General features: G+C 39.2%; 1 protein-coding gene across 1 annotated transcript in view; it reads right to left on the bottom strand.

Annotated features, from left to right (window-relative positions):
- The window catches only part of ARID1B (AT-rich interaction domain 1B), a 581,815-nt gene that overhangs the window by 70,033 nt on the left and 490,997 nt on the right, over nucleotides 1-20,785 (bottom strand). Inside the window, 1 exon segment of the mRNA XM_044001940.1 lies at nucleotides 2,400-2,727. Coding sequence (XP_043857875.1) covers nucleotides 2,400-2,727 — 328 coding nt within the window.

The following is a 20,785-nucleotide window of genomic DNA, read 5'->3' as shown; positions in this document are numbered from 1 at the left end:
AGATTTTTACCACACTTTTACAGAACTGTTAGCAGAAATGAAAAACTGAAACAAAAACCAAAAATAATCAAAACAAAACAACAAAAACCAACCCCCTCTATGATGCATTTCCTTTTAAATCTTTTCACTATTTTGGGGGATTGATATTTCTTCAGCAGCCATATGGCATGTCATAAACAATTTTAAAAAGAAAAAGAAAAAAAAAACACAAACCAAAAAAAAAAATACTGCAAAGGTCCCACAGCAAGTCCAGTTTATGTTACTACCTACCCGTACTGGTCAGGCTGGTGCATCATGGGAGCCTGAGCGTTGCCATAGTTGGGGTGCTGGGAAGAAAACATGGGACGTCCGCCAGCCCCAGACTGGCTGGGATAAGCAGGCGACCTAATGTATGGTGGCCTAAAGTAGAACAGAAGAACAGCCTCTTTGGATTTATTCTGAAGCACACGTAAGAATTACCCTGTCCACTGCATGTCTTCCATCTTTCAAGTGTGGAAGGTTTGCAGAATGAGTTCAAATGGCATATTTTACACCACACAACTGGACAGAAGCAGGACTGAAGAAAATGGTTATTCTATTTTTGTTTTTAATTAACCACTAAGAGCCTATTAACTATATAATTTTCTTCTAGTTCTTAGATTAGTGAAATGGGAACGACTTTGAAACGTGTACTTTTTTTAAAAAAAACGTGTATGTTTTAACTAACCAAGGTAAACTGAAAGCAGCTATTGATGTGCGTTGTCTATACATATACACAAATATATAAACTGACTTAGGAGGAAGCATATTATGTACATATAGACATGTATGCACATGCATACATAAACATTATAAACTGATTCAAGAAAAATTGTTGGAGAGGGCAATGAATTAACGTTTTAAATTTTTTAGTCTAAGATAGACATCCCATCTTATTAGGCAGATCACTATTCAATGTTTCATGTTTAATGAATTCAATTACTTTCTTTTTAATAATTTTAAAAACGTCTTGGCTCTCTACATCCACTATCGCTCAAAAAAGGGAATTTTTTTTTCTTGATTTGAAGTATTGGGTAATCCAGTACTTTAGTCATCAACATGCCTTGGACCAATCAAATCAGTCTTTTCATAGAAAACCTAACTGAAAGAACCTCTAAAATCTTGTAGGTGTGGGGGTTCGGGAAAAACACATCTTGAATCCAATGGTTTAAATAACAATAATGCAGATAAAAACAGATGAACTATTATAATAATTCTTGAAGGGAAATTTATTATCATTTGAGGCAGACAGCGTGACAGCAGGGGTCCCTACATTCCCAAAGTAGCACGCTTTAGAAGAAAAGTAACAAAGTAATACATTTAAAAAACAAATTAGACCCTATTTTTCTTCAACAGAAATCAGAATCATCTGTCTTATTTTCCCCCCTAAGAATGCAGTTCAGGGACATACCTCTCAACCATCCCTTGTTTTGAAGGGTAGTCTCCATTTAAAATTTAAATTTACCCTTTATTAAAATCAAACATATATAGGGTGTCCCAAAAGTCTTAGTGCAGTTTAAAGGTAGGGGTGTGTGTGTGTGTGTGTGTGTGTGTGTGTGTGTGTGTGTGTGTGTGTGTGTGTGTGTGTGTGTGTGTGTTGGGGAGGGGCATGCTGTATTTTTTAGGTATATTACTTTTACTAGAATAAAATAAATTCCAGAATTCTGACTTTGCTTACAAAACAAGTTGGGTTTTTTTTGTTTGTTTTTTTAAAGGAATCAAAGCTAAAAGATATTATTTTTGTTCCATCAATTACATTTGGACTTGGGTAGATTGAGAGGTATGTCTGGTTAAACAAAACAGAACACAAAAATACAAAATATATAAACTTTACACATTTACACAAAGACAAACGTATACACACATACCACACACACATATGCACACACATAATTTCTCCATTTCATAAAGGCTTTGTGGTGTGTGTGTGTGTGTGTGTGTGTGTGTGTGTGTGTGTGTGTGTGTGTTTAGAGAAAAGGGGTAGAAATGAGGGTTCATTGAGATTATATTTTCTTAGTCTTCAGTATTTCCTGTTTTAAACTCATAATTCAAAATGGAATCCTACTTAGCTACAAAGTCAACTCTCTCAGCAGCTGCATCTGGTTTTGCTGCTTCCTGATGAATCCTAGAAAAATTGTATGGAACCTGCACTCTCTGACCGATGATTGGCAACCTCTACCCTTTTCCTTTTTTTTTTTTTTAAAAAGTGTGGAAGGTAGTCTGTCATCTACTTTACTAACCTTTATGTTACAAACCATGTTTGAAGTTAGAAGATGCAAAGAAATTACATTCAATTATAACTATACTCTAAGCTTGGAAAATTATGCAAATATATCTTCCATCCCTTTTAAAAATATATGTATTTTTGCCTTAAAGCATACCTGCTTTGAGCTGAGTTTGCAGCAGCTTGCATCACTGCAGCTGCGGCCTCCTGTGCCTTACGGTTCACAGTTGGCATTGGGGGGCCCATTCCGGGCCCTCCTTGCTGAGCCATGCCAGGAGAATTGGGTGTCATACTGCTCATGTTTCCAGGAAATGGTCTGCTCTGCATCCCAGCTGATGGCATCCGTCCCAGGGGCATGGTCCCACATGGCTGGCTTGGCCCTTGTCCATGCATCTGGTTATTGGCATTGATACCCATGCCAGGCCCTGGGCCACTGTAGCTTGCACTGGGCACCCCACTATATGTTGGAGGTCTGGAGTAGTTACCTAAACAAAAAGCAAACAGAAATTTAATCTTGCAACTTGTGAAAATATTCATTGGGAAAGTTGAAATCTAATAATTTGGAGAATATGGGACATTACATTATTATCCTTGTTAAGAGTTTCTTCACCTGGCCCCAAGCAAGCTACTAGTCACAATTATTATCTACACAAATCTTGAAGGCCTTGACTATAAAATCAGATGATAAAGCACCAGATGTAATTATTGCAACCATCAAGAAAAACTTAAGTTTGCCAATCTCTTCTTTGTGAACATTTAAGGGGCACCACTGTTTTGTATGGTTTCAAGACATTAGGTTCCTTATGTCTTCTGTTTTCCTTCTTTTCCATAACTTCTAACTTCCTGGCCTTGTTTAAATGGTAGAGGCATAACTAGGAAGGTACCTCAAGGGCTTATCCCTGGGGCACCAACATGGAGAGGGAAGAAGGATGTGTGTTTCCTCTTTTGCAGAAGGACTCTACTCCTTCAATGGCACCAGCTCCAGTGTCCTAGTGTCTTTTGCTCCTCTCTCAGTGGGCTCACCTGCCCCTTCCCACTCCCCTCCCCTTGGGTCAGGGACACAGGTAAGTCTGTAGGATGAAACCACTCATTCTTATGGTAATTCTGGTTAGACTATCCAAGGTGCTCCCACAGCCCCTTATCTCTCCTCACCCCCCAATCACAGAACATGGGACAACTATGGGGGCTGTCCTCTGTGTTTACCACATCCTCCTTGATTTTTTGGGGGGGGGCAGTGAGGGTTAAAGTGACCTTGGCCCAGGGTCACACAGCTAGTAAGTGTCAAGTGTCTGAGAGTGGATTTGAATTCAGGTCCTCCTGAATCCAGGGCCAGTGCTTTATCCACTGTGCCACCTAGTTGCCCCATTCCCCTTGACTTTCACCATTCCCCTCAATACTGTCCTGTGGGACCTCTTTCCCCTCTCTTTATGTAAAACGATGTTTAAGGACAGGTCGATTAATTTATGCATATAGTGATTTAAACTAATTTTGGAGAAAATTTCAAGAGTATAATTTTATCTTATGTTCAGAAGTATGACTTTACATTATTTACATTATTATAGTACTTTTTCTTCTCTGTGTGATCAGAAACTATTGCAAGTTATCTCAGAGATTACCCAATTATAATGACAAAACTTTAAGCATATGAATTAGGGATGGTGTGAATGCAAAATTCTATAGAAATGTCTCATTGTTATAAATTACATACAGTAACTAATCATCTATTCAGAAATTTGGCGCCAAGTTCACCTGTCACTTTGTCACCTACAAATAAGAAAAAGTGGCCCAGCCACATAACCAAGTCCACAAACTAAATAAAGAACAGATACAGCTTCTCATTCGGGGTCTCTATTCTATACATGAGTCTAAGAAATCAAAATTTCTGGATTCTAACCCCATAAAAATCGATTAGAAATAAAAATTAGAAGAAGGGAAGGAATACTCCCCTAATGAAATCCCCCACCTCCCTTCCCCCAATTCTCATCAATGAGAAATGGCACCTGACAGATTTGGAGGGAAGAAAAAACTAAATAAAAAGAACAGCAATCTAGGGCCATTCAGTTCAAGTCCCTTATGAGTCCCTGAGAAAATGGCTTAATAACAATGTAGTACTTAGAACTGATGTATTTAAAACATAATCCTGAAACATTAAGAAAAGGTTAGAGGGCAGCTAGGTGGCACAGTGGATAGAGCACTGGCCCTGGACGCAGGAGTACCTGAGTTCAAATCTGGCCTCAGACACTTAACAACTTACTAGCTGTGTGACCCTGGGCAAGTCACTTAACCCTAATTGCCTCACTAAAAAAAAAAAAAAAGGTTAGACATTATGATCAGCATACTTTTGTTTCAAGACTGCATGGATGAGTAGCATGTTTAGAAAGATGTCCATAAAAATGGCAATTGAAGAACACTTCTCTATTTTGGTACTTTAAAAAGTTAATCTTCAGGTATCCAGAAAACCTGGCCATCCAGAACCACCCCATTCCCAGAAAGAGCTGGATAGTTGAGCTTTTTGTTCTATTGGGAAAGACAGATGTATTTCTCTGGATGTTCAACTGGGAAAATAGGGTTACAATATGGTGAAGTTTCTAGTCCCTGAAAATCTAATTGAGCTTTCAGTAATATGTGTCCAAGGCTCAGCATCCTTGCCTGGATTCTGGAAGGCTACGCTACAGTACAAACTCTGGCAGGGTCTACCAAGCTGGAATGGATCCCATACAGAGCCAGTGATGGCCTTTATGGTTGTCACGTGAGGATTAGACTAACTTAATTTGGAGAAGCTTATCACCAGGATGTATGTATACAAGACCTCTGAAACTTATGGTCCTTTTAGAAGTTCCTACAGGAGAGTGAATCCTAAACCCGATTTCATCCATAATGTGGCTAAAATATTTTATAATTGCTAGGAAAAAATAGTAGGAATACAACAGTGCTACAAATGAGTACAATTTTAGTTACAGTTGTGGGGTCAACAGATTTCTCTGTATCAACCAAGAAATCTATGGTGATGGGGAAAATGCACTTCAAAGTCCAAATCCTGCACTTAGAAGCAAATTTTAGGAACACAATATTTTTTATACTGGTGGTTTTATGAACTGGTATTAAAATGATGTACAAAACTATTCACCAACCTCACCTCTTACAAGCCAGCTACAGTATATGAAATAACTGAATAGTAGAGAAAGAAAGCTCCATTTCTGTCATGTTTTTGGAGCAAACTTTGCACCACCTTGCTGCTGGAAATGGCAAGGGAAAATGAAAAAACCTACTTGTTGGGATGGGTGCAGTGAGGAATGGACTTGATGATAGGGCTTGGTTATATAAAGAGGAAGTGTGGAAAGTAATGGATGTTGGGAGCAGTATAAGCTGCTTCAGAAGATGTGTATTTGATGAGAAAGGGATATGTTAGAAAAAGACAAAACACAAAAAATAGCCACAATAAAAGTCTTTGCTACTCTTTATCATTAAGGCTTTTCTCTAATGTAGGCTATCATTCCTAATATTTCCTTGCTTAATGACGATATTAATTGGTTTAATGCTATTTGGTAACTCTAAATCAATAAATTATTATGAATAAAAATAGAAATAGCATGTATCAAAAGGTTAAGTCAAAGAAGAAGAGAACCTTATTGATGTTTTGGCCTTCAATGTAGCTGCCCCTGAATGACCTTTTAAAAAATAATGGTAGAGGGCAGCTAGGTGGCGCAGTGGATAGAGCACCTGTCCTGTATTCAGGAGGACCTGAGTGCAAATCCAGCCTCAGACACTTGACACTTACTAGCTGTGTGACCTTGGGCAAGTCAATTAACCCTCATTTCCCTGCAAAATAATAATAGTAACAATAACTATAATGGTACTCAACATAAATAACACAAGTTCATTAAACACTTACTATGCATAAGACACTGAAGTAGGCACTTCACTAACATTTTAACATTTGATCCTCAAAGAAACCCTTGGAGGTAAGTGTTCTATCTACTATACTGCCTGGCTGCTACCACTCTTGCTCTTAAGTAGCATACATTCTTCCAAGGGTAGGATATACAACATGTATACAAATCAAATACAAAGCCGTGAACTAAGACTCTAACAACCGGCAGGATCAAGAAAGGCTTTGAGAAAGTCAGGCATCCTAAGAGGCTGAGGGGAGGGGAGAGCACCAGAATGGGCAAAGTACCAGACCTGTAATTAAAAAGATCTGAGTTCAAGTCTGACCTCAGACACTAGGTATGTGATCCTGGGCAAATCACTTAACCTCTCTGTTTGTCTCAGTTTCCTCATCAGTAAAATGGAGAGATTATACCTCTTTATCTATATATATCTACTTACTAAGGCTTTTACGATGATAAAATGAGACAATATATGTAATGTGCTATGTGGATGCTAGTTATTGTTAATACTATAATTAGGAGGGGCTTATGATAGATAAGGAAGGGACATGGAAAGGGGGATGCTGACTTTGGGAACAAGACAAACTGCCCGGAATATAGAGTATGCAAAGGAATCATCTGCTTTCCTTTCTGATCAATGCTACATATTTTGAGATGCCAGGTCTGAGCCAAGCTATGAAAAAAGTAAAACTAACTAACCATCAGTCCAATAGTCTCATTAATTCCATGCTCACCAACTAAGTCAGTCACCAGATCGATTTCGGGACATCTGAAGAAATTCATGGACTTGGGGTTTATAATTCTGAATATGTGTTGTATATATAGATAAAAACCCATTCCATTGCTTTTCTGGTGACCTTTGAACCCCCTTCCCCATTCCTTCACCCCAGTGGCTACCGTTGCTCATAGATAGCAAACCTAGGGCATACTTCCTTGTTAGAAGAGATTCCTTGTAATGGAATACTACTGTGCTATAAGAAATGATGAGCAGGCAGATTTCAGAAAAACCTAGAAAGACTTAAGTGGACTGATGCTGAGTGAAGTGAGCAGAACCAGGAGAACATTGTACACAGTAACAGCAACATTGTGTGATGATCAGCTGTGATAGACTTAGCTCTTCTCAGCCATACAATGATCCAAGACTATATCCAAAGAATCATGATGGAAAATGGAACTATGGAGTCCATGCTGATAGAAGCATACTCTTTTTTACTTTAGTTGTTTCTTTCTTGTGGCTTTTCCTTTTTCTTCTGATCCTTCTCTCACAACAATATGTTTGATATGATTGTACTGTATAACCTACATCAAATTGCTTGCTGTCTTGGAGAAGGGAAGGAGAGAGAAAAATTTAGATCTCAAAATCTTACAGAAATGAATGTTGAAAACTATCTTTACATGTAATAGGGAAAAAATAAAATACTATTAAGTGAAAAAAAAAAAAAGAGGTTCCTGAAGGGGTCAAAAAAGAGACAAAGGCAACACATGTGTGTATTTATATGTGTGTGAATACACACACACACACGCACACCTGTATGCATGCGTGTATGTGTATCTCTCTCTTTCCTCCTCTCCCCACTTTCTAATATCAGAAGAATAAAGAGTATTTAAAAAGTAAGAGCTTAGAGAGAAAACAGGCCTGTGGGAAGGAATAGTTACCACCCACAACCAGTGATGTGGCAAGATCGCACTTCTATAAATTTGGATCTATTCCTGCCTTCTGGGAATGCAGAAAAGAGAGACAAGGAATATGTATATGTCAATCAGAAACCTCATTCAGTCTGGCTTAATCATTAGAAGGATTGTTATGTCTTCTTGCCCTTTCTAAGTGTCCTTTCTTCTCAAAAGGAACACTGGCCGGATTAAATGCATTACTTCTACTCTGTCCAAGGCCCAGTAAACATTAATCACAGTACTTAAAAAAAGAAAAAAGAAATTGAAACAGGATAGTGATTCCCATCTGAGACTATAATACCTGCCAAGGCTAGACATCTACTCAAAAAGAACAACTGAGTAGCTTCATTAAAAACAGATAAAGCCCTAAGCACTGTTCACATGTGTATATGCAGGTATGTATAGTGAGAAACTATAGAAAGGGAGATACACACATGGACACATTTCTCTCTCCCTCTCTATCAACCTACCAATCTACCAACTTACCAACCAATCTACCTACCTACCTACCTACCTACCTACTTATCTGACATCTTCTGAAAACTGAGAAAACATCTGGAGAGAGAGTCTTGACCACAGGTAGCCTTAAATCAAACCCAGCTTTTCTCTATTCTCTTGGAAGAGGGCTTCTTAACCTTCTTTGTATCATGTATATCTTTGGCAGTCTGGTGAAGCTTATGTACCCTTTCTGAAAACAATGTTTTTACATGCATAAAACAAAATAAAATACTTAGGAGTAAAAAAAAAAAACAATTGTATTTAGGTATCAAAGAAACACAAAACAAAAACCATACACATGTATACATATGTACTTTTCATGGAACTCAGATGAAAAAGCCCTGTCCTCATTTAGTTTCCTTCCTGCCCATTTTGGATTTCATGGTAAATTGTTTTAATGGTGTTTGTGTACTTTAAAATCCCTTATCCTTTACTATCAACTCTAGGGAAATTTATCTACCTCTTTCTCTACTCCTGGATTGCTGTGCTATGTTAGCTAAAAGCCACCAAACTCTGCTCATTTGGCCCTATAATAGATGCATGCTCTCCAACCTGTTTATACCTTACTATATTTATGCCATCTTAAAAATGCAGCTTGCTGCTGTTGACTTCCTGTCACATTTTTCTCAGTGGCCATTCTAGATCAGGCATTCTTAAACTTTTTCCACTTGTGACACCTTTACTCCCAAGAAATTTTTATGCAACCCCAGGTATATATGTACATAAAATAGGTATACTAACATTTACAGTCACGTTTTTCACAACCCCACATTCAGTTATGCTACCCCATATGGTCACGATCCGCAGTTTAATAAGCTTTGTTCTAGAAGACAAGTATTCTCCAAACCCCCCAATTCCAACCTACCTTGAAGATGATCTTGCTCACTAATTACTGAGAACACTGAGGCTATCTGACATAAAAGTGCTCGCAATTTCGCTCTTCTTCTACCTCAAGAGGTTTTTTCCCCCCCCTCATCTCCATCTGTTCTCTATTCCTCTTATCTCAAAAGATGCATCTTTCCCATTTTGTAAAGCTACCCTTTGCACCTATGCTATTGAACCCACTCAGTATAATACAAAATAAGACATGATAATTTAACTAGAGAGGGACAGAATAAATTGTGCTGTGAGGTCTGAAAGAGAGAAAGCCTCTTATCAACTGAGGGCATTACAGAAGGCTTCGTGAAGGAGGTGGTACTTGAGACAAGCTTTAAAGGATAGATTGAAATCCAACAAAGATGGAAAGGCATTCAAGACACAGGAAATGGACACAGTCACGGGAAAACACATGGATGGTTTTAGGGAAATGAGATCAATCTGGTATACTACTCCAATGGTCTATGTCAGGGCATATACTAGGGGTTTTATTTTATTGTTGTTTCATTTTGTTTTGGTTTAAAAAACAGTGCACATTTGGGGCAGCTAGGTGGTGCAGTGGATAAAGCACCAGTCCTGGATTCAGGAGTACCTGAGTTCAAATCCGGCCTCAGATACTTGACACTTACTAGCTGTGTGACCCTGGGCAAGTCACTTAACCCCCATTGCCCTGCAAAAAAAAAGAAAAAAGGAAGAAAGGAAGGAAGGAAGGAAGGAAGGAAGGAAGGAAGGAAGGAAGGAAGGAAGGAAGGAAGGAAGGAAGGAAGGAAGGAAGGAAGGAAGGAAGAAAGAAAGAAAGAAAGAAAGAAAGAAAGAAAGAAAGAAAGAAAGAGAGAAAGAGAGAAAGAAAGAAAGAAAGAAAGAAAGAGAAAGAAAGAAAAACAGTGCACATTTGGGGACAGTGATTTTTAATGACTTGTAGTAAAAAGTTCCTAAGGAAAAATCAATCCTGTAGGGTAATGTCATACTTTACATTTGTGTACTTTTTTATGTTTCAAAGTATACTCACACATACAGTTTCAATTGGTACTGATGATAACCCTAATAGGATGGTTGGACAAGAATTATTAGTACTACTTTACAGAGAAAGAGACTGTGCTCCACGGTTGAGCCCAAGGTAATATGGCTGGTTATTGGAAGAGCAGGGAGGAGAGCCTCACTTGTCCAAACCACATTAAAATAAATTGGGAAATATTTAACTAACTAAACAGAACACATATAATATGGATATGTGGTTTTCTAAGTTAACTTGTGGCCCACAGGGATCCCTGTGTTACATTTCTATGTGAGTTTAACATCACCGTCATAGACTGAAAGCAGGAAGAGACCTATTATATTTATGTCCCTTATGACTTCCTATATTCACACAGCTCTGTAGGACACTATTATCTTTAAATGTACAAAAAATATATTTAACATACATATATATTTAATTCATGCAGACTTTCAAAGAAGACAATAACCATAATATTTTATCACTGTTTTGGCTTTTTATACCAATGCAGAATTAATTATTTCCATAACACTTAAATACTCAATACTCAATAATGGAATGTCTCAGAAAATATTTTAAGTCACTAATCTGGAATTTAATTTTATATCCTTTAAAATCTTCATCATTTGCTTTAATTTTATGGGCTAGTGACTTTTGAAGATTTTCTAAATTAACCTGGACCATTTATAACTCATTAATACGATTTCTCCCCTACCTGATCTCTTCAGGTTGTCTTTTATAGCTCTGGATAGTATTGATTTAGCATTTATGTAGCTTAGCCACTATGAATGGAATGTATATTTGTCATATTTTCACCTGTTGAAATCCTTCCTGTCTCTTCTTAGGTGTCCCTTTTCTCCCTGAGCCTTACAGCTAGAGATGGATTCTAATTCCAGAAATCTCTCATAACTCTCTGACCTCTTATGTGTTCATCTCAGTCTAGGTTTATTTAATGTAAGCCAGATACTATAAACAAAGGAAAAACTGAGTTCTAAAGAGCAGGCCTAACAGATCTATAAGGTTCACTTCAAATATAAAGGAGAAAGTAACCTCTAATGATAAAAAAGACTGTAGGAAAAAAGAAAAAAAAAACTGTCTCCAATAGCTGGAGACATAGATAACTGATAAATGAATAATAATCATGATGATGGCCAGAACTTATATGTAGTAGTTTAAGGATTACAAAGCACATGCACACATGCACACACACACATACACACAATATCTCATTTGATTTTCACAACAACCCTGTGAGGTAGGTATTATTATTATTATCATTCTTATTTTATGAAGAAACCGAGTCTGAGAAGTCAAATGGTTTGCCAAGTGTCACACAGCTAGTGTCTGAGGCAGGTTTAAAATTCAGGTCTTTCTACCTACAAGTCCAGGGCTCTATCCACTGAATCACCTGGCTGCCTCCCCGAGGAAGCCCTAGAAATCTCCAGGTAGAGTGGTAACTCGGACAACAGAAATGGAATGGGTTTCTGTACACTTCTAAGAGAGTTTGGACTCCTTGATAACTCAAAACCCACATCTGAGACATTGGAGAAACAGTAACAAACTGCTTTATTATCTTGAAACAGGCAATAAGGTAGAAATGAGAAAAAACCGAGGAATGCCTATCTATGTCTTTCTATACTCCTACATCATTCAGGTCTATAAACTGACTAGCAGAACTGTTTATCTTCTAAAGGGTATTGCATCTTCCAAGCCAAGAGGACTCCCCTATTTCTAGTCTCTTCTTGGGACTTAGGAGTATCATACATTTTGGCACTGGAGGACTTCTCTGAGAAAGTCCCTTTGCAAATCATCTCCACTACCCCTGCCACAATAAAAGCTGCAAATATTTAAAACTGACTTTTCAGGAAAACATACAATTTTGCATCTTTTTAGCTCACTATATTTGTGGCCCTGACAAAATTCAGACTGCTTGAGATTCAAGGGGAAATACATTATTTCAGGCCCTTATCATCTCTCACCTGTACTATGGGGTAGAGGCTCCCAAATGGTGCTCTCGCATGCACTCTCCCTTCTCCATTCCGTCCTCAACTCTCAGCAGTCAAAATTTGATAGACTTAAAATCAATAGTCTGGGCATGTTACTCCCTTCATTAAAAAATTCCATTGGCTTCTAGTTGTTTCTAGAATAACAAACTTCTTTTGGTATTTGAAGTCCTTCAAAATATGGCTCAGGCCTCTATTCCCAGGATTCTAAAGTCTAGATAAACCAGATTATATATTGTTCCTCACATACACTGTCCCATCTCTTGTGTCCCCCATGAATAGGAAGCCCTCAGCCATCTTTCTCTGCTTTGTAGAAGCACCATCCTTCAATGTTCAGCTTCAGGGTAACCTCCTATCAGAAGCCAATCACAATTCCCTCCATTACTAGAGTCTACAACTACCCCCAGAAGTGACTTTGTATGTATTTGGGGTGTTTATGCTTTCTATTTTCTTTTCTTTTTTGTGTGTGTGCGGTCAATTGGGGTTAAGTGACTTGCCCAGGGTCACACAGCTAGTAAGTGTCAAGTGTCTGAGGCCGAATTTGAACTCAGGTCCTCCTGAATCGAGGGCCGGTGCTCTATTCACTGCGCCACCTAGCTGCCCCTATGTTTTTTCTTAAGACTTCCTGATGGCTTTTGTTCAGTCTTATCTGTCTCTCTGGGATCCCAGTGAGGGTTTTCTTGGAAAAGATACTAGAGGGCTTTGCCATTTCCTTCTCCAGCTCATTTGACAGATAAGGAAACTGAGGCAAACAGGGTGAAGTGATTTGCCCAGGGTTGCACAGCTAGTAAGCGTCCAGGGCCAGATTTGAACTCATGAAGTCTTGCTGACTCCAGGCATGGCAATCGTTCCACCGCACCACCTCACTGCCCTCCCTGACAGCATGTATTTTAAAAAGCAGTTCATGAAAGTCCAGTTTTATTATGCAAATTACGAGATTCTGCCCTTTTTAAAAAAACCATCCCACTCAATTTAACAGAAAGAGTGTTCTAATCCTTGTTCGGGGGAATGTGGAGAGTGGAATATACTCACTATTCTCAGGCTCATTTAAATAACAAGTCATCATAGCTTTCTTTCCCTCTGTGAACAGTAAAAAGACATCTTTTCCTTCTTTTCTCCTTCTCCATGACCTCACACCCCCTCACTCTCCCATAATCAAGAGGAGAAATACAGACCTCTTTCCTCACTTTGCTTTTATTAAAAATAAAGTAATTCATTGTTTGAATGCACACATAATTAATTCATACATTCATGCTGTTACTTTGTTGCTAGTTTCCACCCTTCTGCCCCAAATCCTCATAACTGTCTCATTTGGTTAGAAACCCTCTTCAGTGAAAACACATGTGCCCTTTGCTTTGGAAGGAAATGAAATAACACTTTAATCTTGTTTCAGAAACCCAACATTTATGTTTGTTGCAGAGAATATCCTTACAATTTGGGCTAACAGAGAAGGAGGTCTCTTGAATTACTCTGTTCCTGTACCTCATCTTGATTTGGCAATAAATGACTCTATGAACGCAAAGGAGAAGGGGAAAAAACACAGATATTCACAGGTTACCCTGTATCTTTTTCTATTACAATCTTTCTCAGTTCAAATGATGTAGCTACATAGGGAAGAACTCAGCTTCAAAAGCTCTGCTTAATTCAGCAGCTGCTCTTCGCTGGATACCAGAAAGCATACTGTAATGGGGTGGAGTATGTGTTTGACTATAATAACTACACACACCCACATATACATGCTCACACACAGATTATACTGTGCACCCAATCTCTATTTTCCTTCTTCAATCAATTGGGTTTCATGATTTGGCATTCAGCAGTACATGTCAAAGAAATAAGTTATAATTACAGAGGCCTCTATTCAGTGGCAGAAACAGAAAAGCTCCCTTTCCTTTTCCTTCAAATTGGTAAGATTTCTCCTTCCTCTTATATACCTGGGTAAAACCGGTCACTTAAGGCTTAAAATGAGCCTTTGATTTTTTTTTAAAGGGGAGGGAGATGGGAGAATGATCTATATTTCTCTTATTGTTTGTAAAGCAAACAATTCAATACTATATACCAGTTATGATGTCTTACACACACACACACACACACACACACACACACACACACATGCACGCATGGCAAAAATGTAAAGTTCTATAAAAGCCAAACAAAATATGAGACAAAAAGCCAGGAATGAGAAGTACAATCTTATTTCCATGTTTCTCTAATAGATCAGTAATTTGTTGGCAATAGCTTTGACAGAAAACAGATGGATCCAGCATTAAGCACAATGAATGCAGCAGATGCTGGGCCAGCCTACATCAGCTGGACATGTCAGGCAGCCAAGTCCGAGAGCCCACACTTTTCAAGTGGGTACAGCCTGGCACAGCCGCTTTTGGAACACAAGTGTATGAACTCTCTGCCCACTTTATCTCTATGACCAATTGATTTTAAATTCCAACCCACCTGGAATTAAATTTAGGCACTAAATGGAAGACATAGAAACTGAAATTTCTAGCAAAATCACTATTATAATTTTAAGAGAAGAAAAATTAAGTTACCAATCTTATTTCACTCAATAATATACTGAACAAACTTTGAAGGGTTACCATTATCAGAAATTGCAAATTAGTTGTGGACTTTCATTACTCTAAACTTAATAAATGTGCTTGGTTTTGGAAGAATACAATCTGTGGCATATAAAAACATGATACAGTGAGGTCCTGCTCCTGACTGGCCTCATGCCACCTCACACTGGGCTTCAGGATGCTTAAGAGCAACAACTGGGTTGATGGTGACTGGATTTACTCATCCTCAATAACCAGGCTTCCAGACCAGCCTGAAGCATTCAACCCAACTGGGATCTGGTCAGGCTGGTGGGAGAGAGGTGGGACATAACCTTTCAGTTTCCTGCTCAGACTTTCTGATGCCTCAAGGGTTACGAATCAATTTAGGGGACTGAAGCACACTGTCTCCTGTCTTCCCCTTTCCCTGAGGGCTACAACTCACTCAGGCACTGCTCAGACTAGACATGTCACCTCCATCCTTCTTGCTAGGACTAGATACCCTAGCGCTAGATGGGGGCTCCCTCTATTCAGCCTTGGGACACACCATACCTGCCCAGTCCTTCCCAAAGGGCTTTCAGATGCCTCCTAGAACAGAGTAACACCTAGGAATCAGCAGAATGGAAAGTCTGGTAGTTGTGGGCTGTCCTGGAAGCTGAATTTTCTAATCACTTGCAATCATTAGAAGACCTCACTACTACTCTGCTTGGACTCTTTCTCTAATGGTTAGTATATTCTTACCCTATACTTTCCCGTCCCGGTGATACTGAAGTTCCAACTGCCAAAGATCTCGGCCATATTTCCAACCATAACTTCCCTGCTTCCCTTATTCTCACATTTCAACCATATCCCCTCCCCACCATGTGCCAATTCACATATGGCCACTTGATGATTAACAAACTTCTTTTTTCTCCTTCCATCTTCTGGTACTCACCGGGACCAGGCTCTCTCCAGATGACACTGAATCTCTGGCTATTCTTTTCAGTACTAGTGAAATTTTTACTTATGTCTCCCTTCCCCCCTGCCAATTAACTCCTATATTGTGGCATTAAGACTTGAATACTCCTTATATCCCATCATCATTTTTTGCCTCTTCATCTCCCATCATGACTTAGTTGTTACTACTGCTGCTGTTACTACTACTTTTTACTTTTTCTTCTTCTGCAATCCAGATTAATTATTCAATCTAGATATTGATACCCATCATCTACTCAACCCGAACACATTATCTTTCCTTCTTCCATGCAACCACTGCCTGGATCACAGTCTTCTTCTCCACTCTAATTTTTGCCCTCCTACTATAGCATTTCAACATGCATATTGATGGATTTTTTAAAACCCTCAAATTTCCAAATTTTCCATTTATCAGCGTTTCAACTCATCTTCCACAATCTATGCCCCATGTAGGGAGAATATGAAAAGAGCACTAGTTTTGGAGCCAGAAGGCGTGTGTTGATATACCACATATGACACTACTAAGGGCAAGTCACTTCCCTTAATGTTCCACTGTAGTTAACTCATCTGTAAAATGCAGGGGAGATGAACTAGACCACTAAGGTCCCTTCCTGCACTAGATGTATGATTAAACTCAATTACAAAGAGAGATGGTCATATTCTTGATCCTGTCAACACCCATAAGGGTCTACTATAAATGGATGCTTTCTAATCTGAACTGGGTACTCCCCATAGTAAGGCCATCACTCTCCCATCCATTCATTCTCTTACTCTTTTCTCAAGCCACTTTCCATGCCAAACCTAGTCCCTCAGTGGAGGACTTTCCCATATACTTAATGGTATTCTTCCTCTTCATCTCAGATCTCTCTCTGCAATCATCTCCCCATTACTACCATGTCTTCCTCCAATCTCTGATGCGGAGGTGGCCTTTTTGTTTGCCAAAAGACAGTCTTTCTAAATGTACTCTCAGATCTCATCCAGTGCCATCTTCTCCAGCAGGCTGTCTACTCAGCAGGGCCACCTACTTTTTTTTTTGGGGGGGGGGGGGCGGCAATGGGGTTAAGTGACTTGCCCATGGTCACACAGCTAGTAAGTGTCAAGTGTCTGAGGCCAGATTTGAACTCAGGTCCTCCTGACTCCAGGGCCGGTGCTCTATCCACTGCGCCACCTAGCCGCCCCAGGGCCACCTACTTTTTTTTTAGGCAATGGGGGTTAAGTGACTTGCCCATGGTCATACAGCTAGTAAGTGTCAAGTGTCTGAGGCCGGATTTGAACTCAGCTACTCCTGAATCCAGGGCCGGTGCTCTATCCACTGCGCCATCTAGCTGCCCCCAGGGCCACCTACTTTTGCCCATATTTCCCTTACCCCTTCCCAGGTAAACTCTCTTCAGACACCTACAATCAGTGTCTCCATGTTTCATTCTTTTTCTAAATTCTCTGAAACCTGGCCTCTGACCTCATCATTAAACTTAATCTTTCTGCAGCATTGGATACTGTTAAATACCCTCTTTTTTTGTTTTTGTGACTGTTCTTTATTGGTTCTCCCATTTATCAGAGCATTCCTTCCTAGCTTCCTTAGCTAGATAGCCAACCATGTCATGGTAAAAAAGTGGGAGTTTCACACAGTTCTGTCCTGGGCCCTTTTCTTTTTACTCTTTAGACTCTCACTTGGTCACTTCATCAGCTCCTACGGGTTTGAACTATCATCTCTATGCAGAGCATTCTGACATTGATCCAGGCCGAGTCTTTGTCCTACATCACCAGCTGTATACTGGACACTCAGAACTGGGAGTCACACAGGATCTCACATTCAATATATGAAGAATAGAATGTATACTAGAAAACCCACCCCTCTTCTGACTGACTCTATCACTGTCATGGCACCACACTCCTTTGATTCATCCAGATTTTCCACCTCCCTGTCACAGGAACCCCTTTATCTCCCTCACTCCACATATCAAAGCAGTTGCAAAATCTTGTCACTGATCACCCATAGCCTCTCTTACATACATTCCCTTCTCACTACTCATATAGCCACTAGCCTACTTCAAGCTCTCACTGTCTTTTTACCTTCTAACTGGACTCCCTACCTCAAATTCCCCCAACATTCTCAGTCCAATTCATTCTCCACAATAAAATGCAGGTCTGAGTGCTCTGGCCCCACCTTCCCCCACACTTCATAAACTCCAATGGTTTCCCCGTTACCACTGAGATTAAACATGAACTCTTCTGTTTGCCATTTAAAGATCTTCACTCACAACGCGAGTTTCTTTTTTAAAAAAAAAATTCATCAGAAAAAAAGGAAAAAAAAAATACATCGCTCTCCTCCATGTACTCTACAATCCAATCAAAATGGTTTTCTCTCTGCCCCTGACAGACACTATTCTATTTCCCATCATCATGCATCATAGTAACTGTGGCTCCCCCCAAACGCCCATTTCTGGAAGGCTTTCTCTTCTCAGCTCCACCTCTCAGAACAGCTTCCTTTAAAGACTCAGTGCCACCTCCTGGTAGCAACTACCAGCTCCCTTCTAAGCTTCCTATCCACAACTGTATGCATAAATGTATCTTTCTATTATCTACCTCTCTCTCCATCCTTCCAATTATCTATTTAGATATGCATTTTTGTTGACTTCCCCATAAAAATGTAAGCTCCTTGAAGGCAGGGGCTATTTTTGCTTTTAATTTGAATCCCCCTCCTCTTTGACACAGCATCTGACACATATTAAGCACTTCTTAAATGCTTGTTAGTTTTTGCATAAATTTATTTATTCAATCAAGGTTTGATTGCCTCCTGGGGTGAAGGTATGGTGATAGGCTCCCAAGGAGGATATAAACATGTCTTAAGATGAGGACAAGAAATTTCCCTTTTTGAAATTTTTATATTTGTATCTACTAACCAACATAGAATGTTTAATAAAAAATCCATGTACAAAGGCAAAACAAGGGAAATAAATGAGGATGAAAAGTGGAATGGCGTTGTTACAGTAATACCAGGAGCACTTATGTTTAAAAGGCACTGAAGATGGTGATGAATGCTAAGGAAAATAAAAAGAACCAATGTTGGTTAAAAAAAAAAAATCTATGCTGAGGCCAAGAAGATGACAATGATCAACAGTTGGGTGGAGGCAGAATTATTCAACTCTTATATTGCTTTTGCTTTCCTTAAAAAGGAAAGACTGGACTTTTGACTGGAAGTATAGAAGAAACATAGTTAACAAAAGGAGTGATAATAAGAAGAGATACTAAGAATGCCCAGAGGTACTGTCAATGAATTTGAGTCACTAGGCTTGAATGAACTAAATCGTCAGGCACAGAAAGAACCTGTGGATGTGACTGCATCACCACTGATGATCTCTGAAAGTCATGCAGAGTAAATGAATGAGTCTTGTAGAACGAGAGGCAAACTGTACTCATTCCCAAAAGGAAAAGAAAATAAGTTGATTCAAACTATAGGCTAGTAATCTTGATTTCAAATCCTGGAAGAATTTTAGTATTGTAATTTTTATTAATATTAATTATTAGGGGAAGAGAAGAGGAATAGCACTATGTGCTGGGCACTGCTGTTCTCTCAACAACCCTGGAAAGTAGGTGCTATTATTATCATCTCCAATTTACAGCTGAGAAAACTGAGGCAAAAAGAAGTTAAAGCGACATCCAGGGTTGCACAGCTAGTGTCAAAGGTCATATGTGAACTCGGTTCTTCCTGTTTCCAGGCCTGGGGCTATACATAGCAGCACCTTAGCTGCTTCAAAGTATGGCTTGAAGGTTTTAGGAAGTGAACTAGTGATCAATATAAGCCAGTTTGGTTTTACCAAAAACGTGTCTGGGGGGGCAGCTAGGTGGCGCAGTGGATAAAGCACCGGCCCTGGAGTCGGGAGGACCTGAGTTCAAATCCAGCCTCAGACACTTGGCACTTACTAGCTGTGTGACCCTGGGCAAGTCACTTAACCCCCATTGCCCCACAAAAACAAAAACAAAAAAACAAACAAAAACGTGTCTGATCAATATAAGTGAGTCTGATCTTATCCAGACCATGTCACGCCAGTAACATAAACTCACCTTCTTTTAGCAGGATTAGAAAAACGGTGGCCCAGGCGATGGCGTGAGCCAGGGCATACCAAAGGCATCTGATTTCATGGCATGTCTTCTATACCAAGGGACAGGATGGTATAATGGAAAGTACTGGACTGAGTTCAGTTCCTGCATCTGACACTTAGTAGTTATGTGGACATAAGCAAATCACTTCCTTCAACCGTATGTAAAAATGTAACAAGGGGAAATAACAGCCATAGTACTTGACTCACAGTGATGTGAGGATAATGATTGAAATAAATAGGACAAATAATTGTATGTAAAAATCATTTATCATTAAGACAACCTTATGTATAAGTGGAAATAGATGATCTAGGTGATTGTATAAGTTTGTGGATCTGAACAGGACCCCAGGGGTGGTGATTAATGAAGCAATGCCAACCAGAAAGATTGTATGGATCTGTCTTGGTTCTGTTCTAATCCACATCTTGGTCAATTACTTAGATAAAGACATAAATAGAGTACTTAGAAAAACTTCAAATGCCAAGAAACTTGCAGCAACCACTCACATGCTGGTTTATGGGCTCATAGTATTAAACAGCATTAGGTTACAAAAAAATCCCAATGAGCTAGATACTAGGCAGAATCTAATAAGATAAAATTAAATACGGATAATCACAAAATCCTAGCCCCAAATGTAAAAATATCTTTTTTTGCAATCAAAAGGGTAAGGAATGTGGCCAAATAACACTTCACATGAAAAAGACCTAGAGGGATTGGTATAATAATAATAATAATAGTATCAATGGCTAGCATTTATGTAGTACTTTAAGGTTTGCAAAGTAGTTTCCTATTAAGTTATTTCATGTGATCCTCACAACAAGCAGGTGTTATTATTGTTCTCATTTTTTTTTCCCAGATAAGAAAAGTAAAGCTGAGAAGAGGTTAAGTGAGCTGTCCCAGGTCACAGGGCTCATAAGTATCTGAGGCAGGATATGAACTTGGGTCTTTCTGAATTTATGCCTGCCCATCCACTGTATGACCTAGTTTAATGTGAATCAGCAGTGGGACAT

The sequence above is a fragment of the Dromiciops gliroides genome, chromosome 4 (genome assembly GCF_019393635.1).
Source record: "Dromiciops gliroides isolate mDroGli1 chromosome 4, mDroGli1.pri, whole genome shotgun sequence".
Lineage (NCBI taxonomy): Eukaryota > Metazoa > Chordata > Mammalia > Microbiotheria > Microbiotheriidae > Dromiciops > Dromiciops gliroides.
This window is presented reverse-complemented; position numbering and strand designations above follow the sequence as displayed.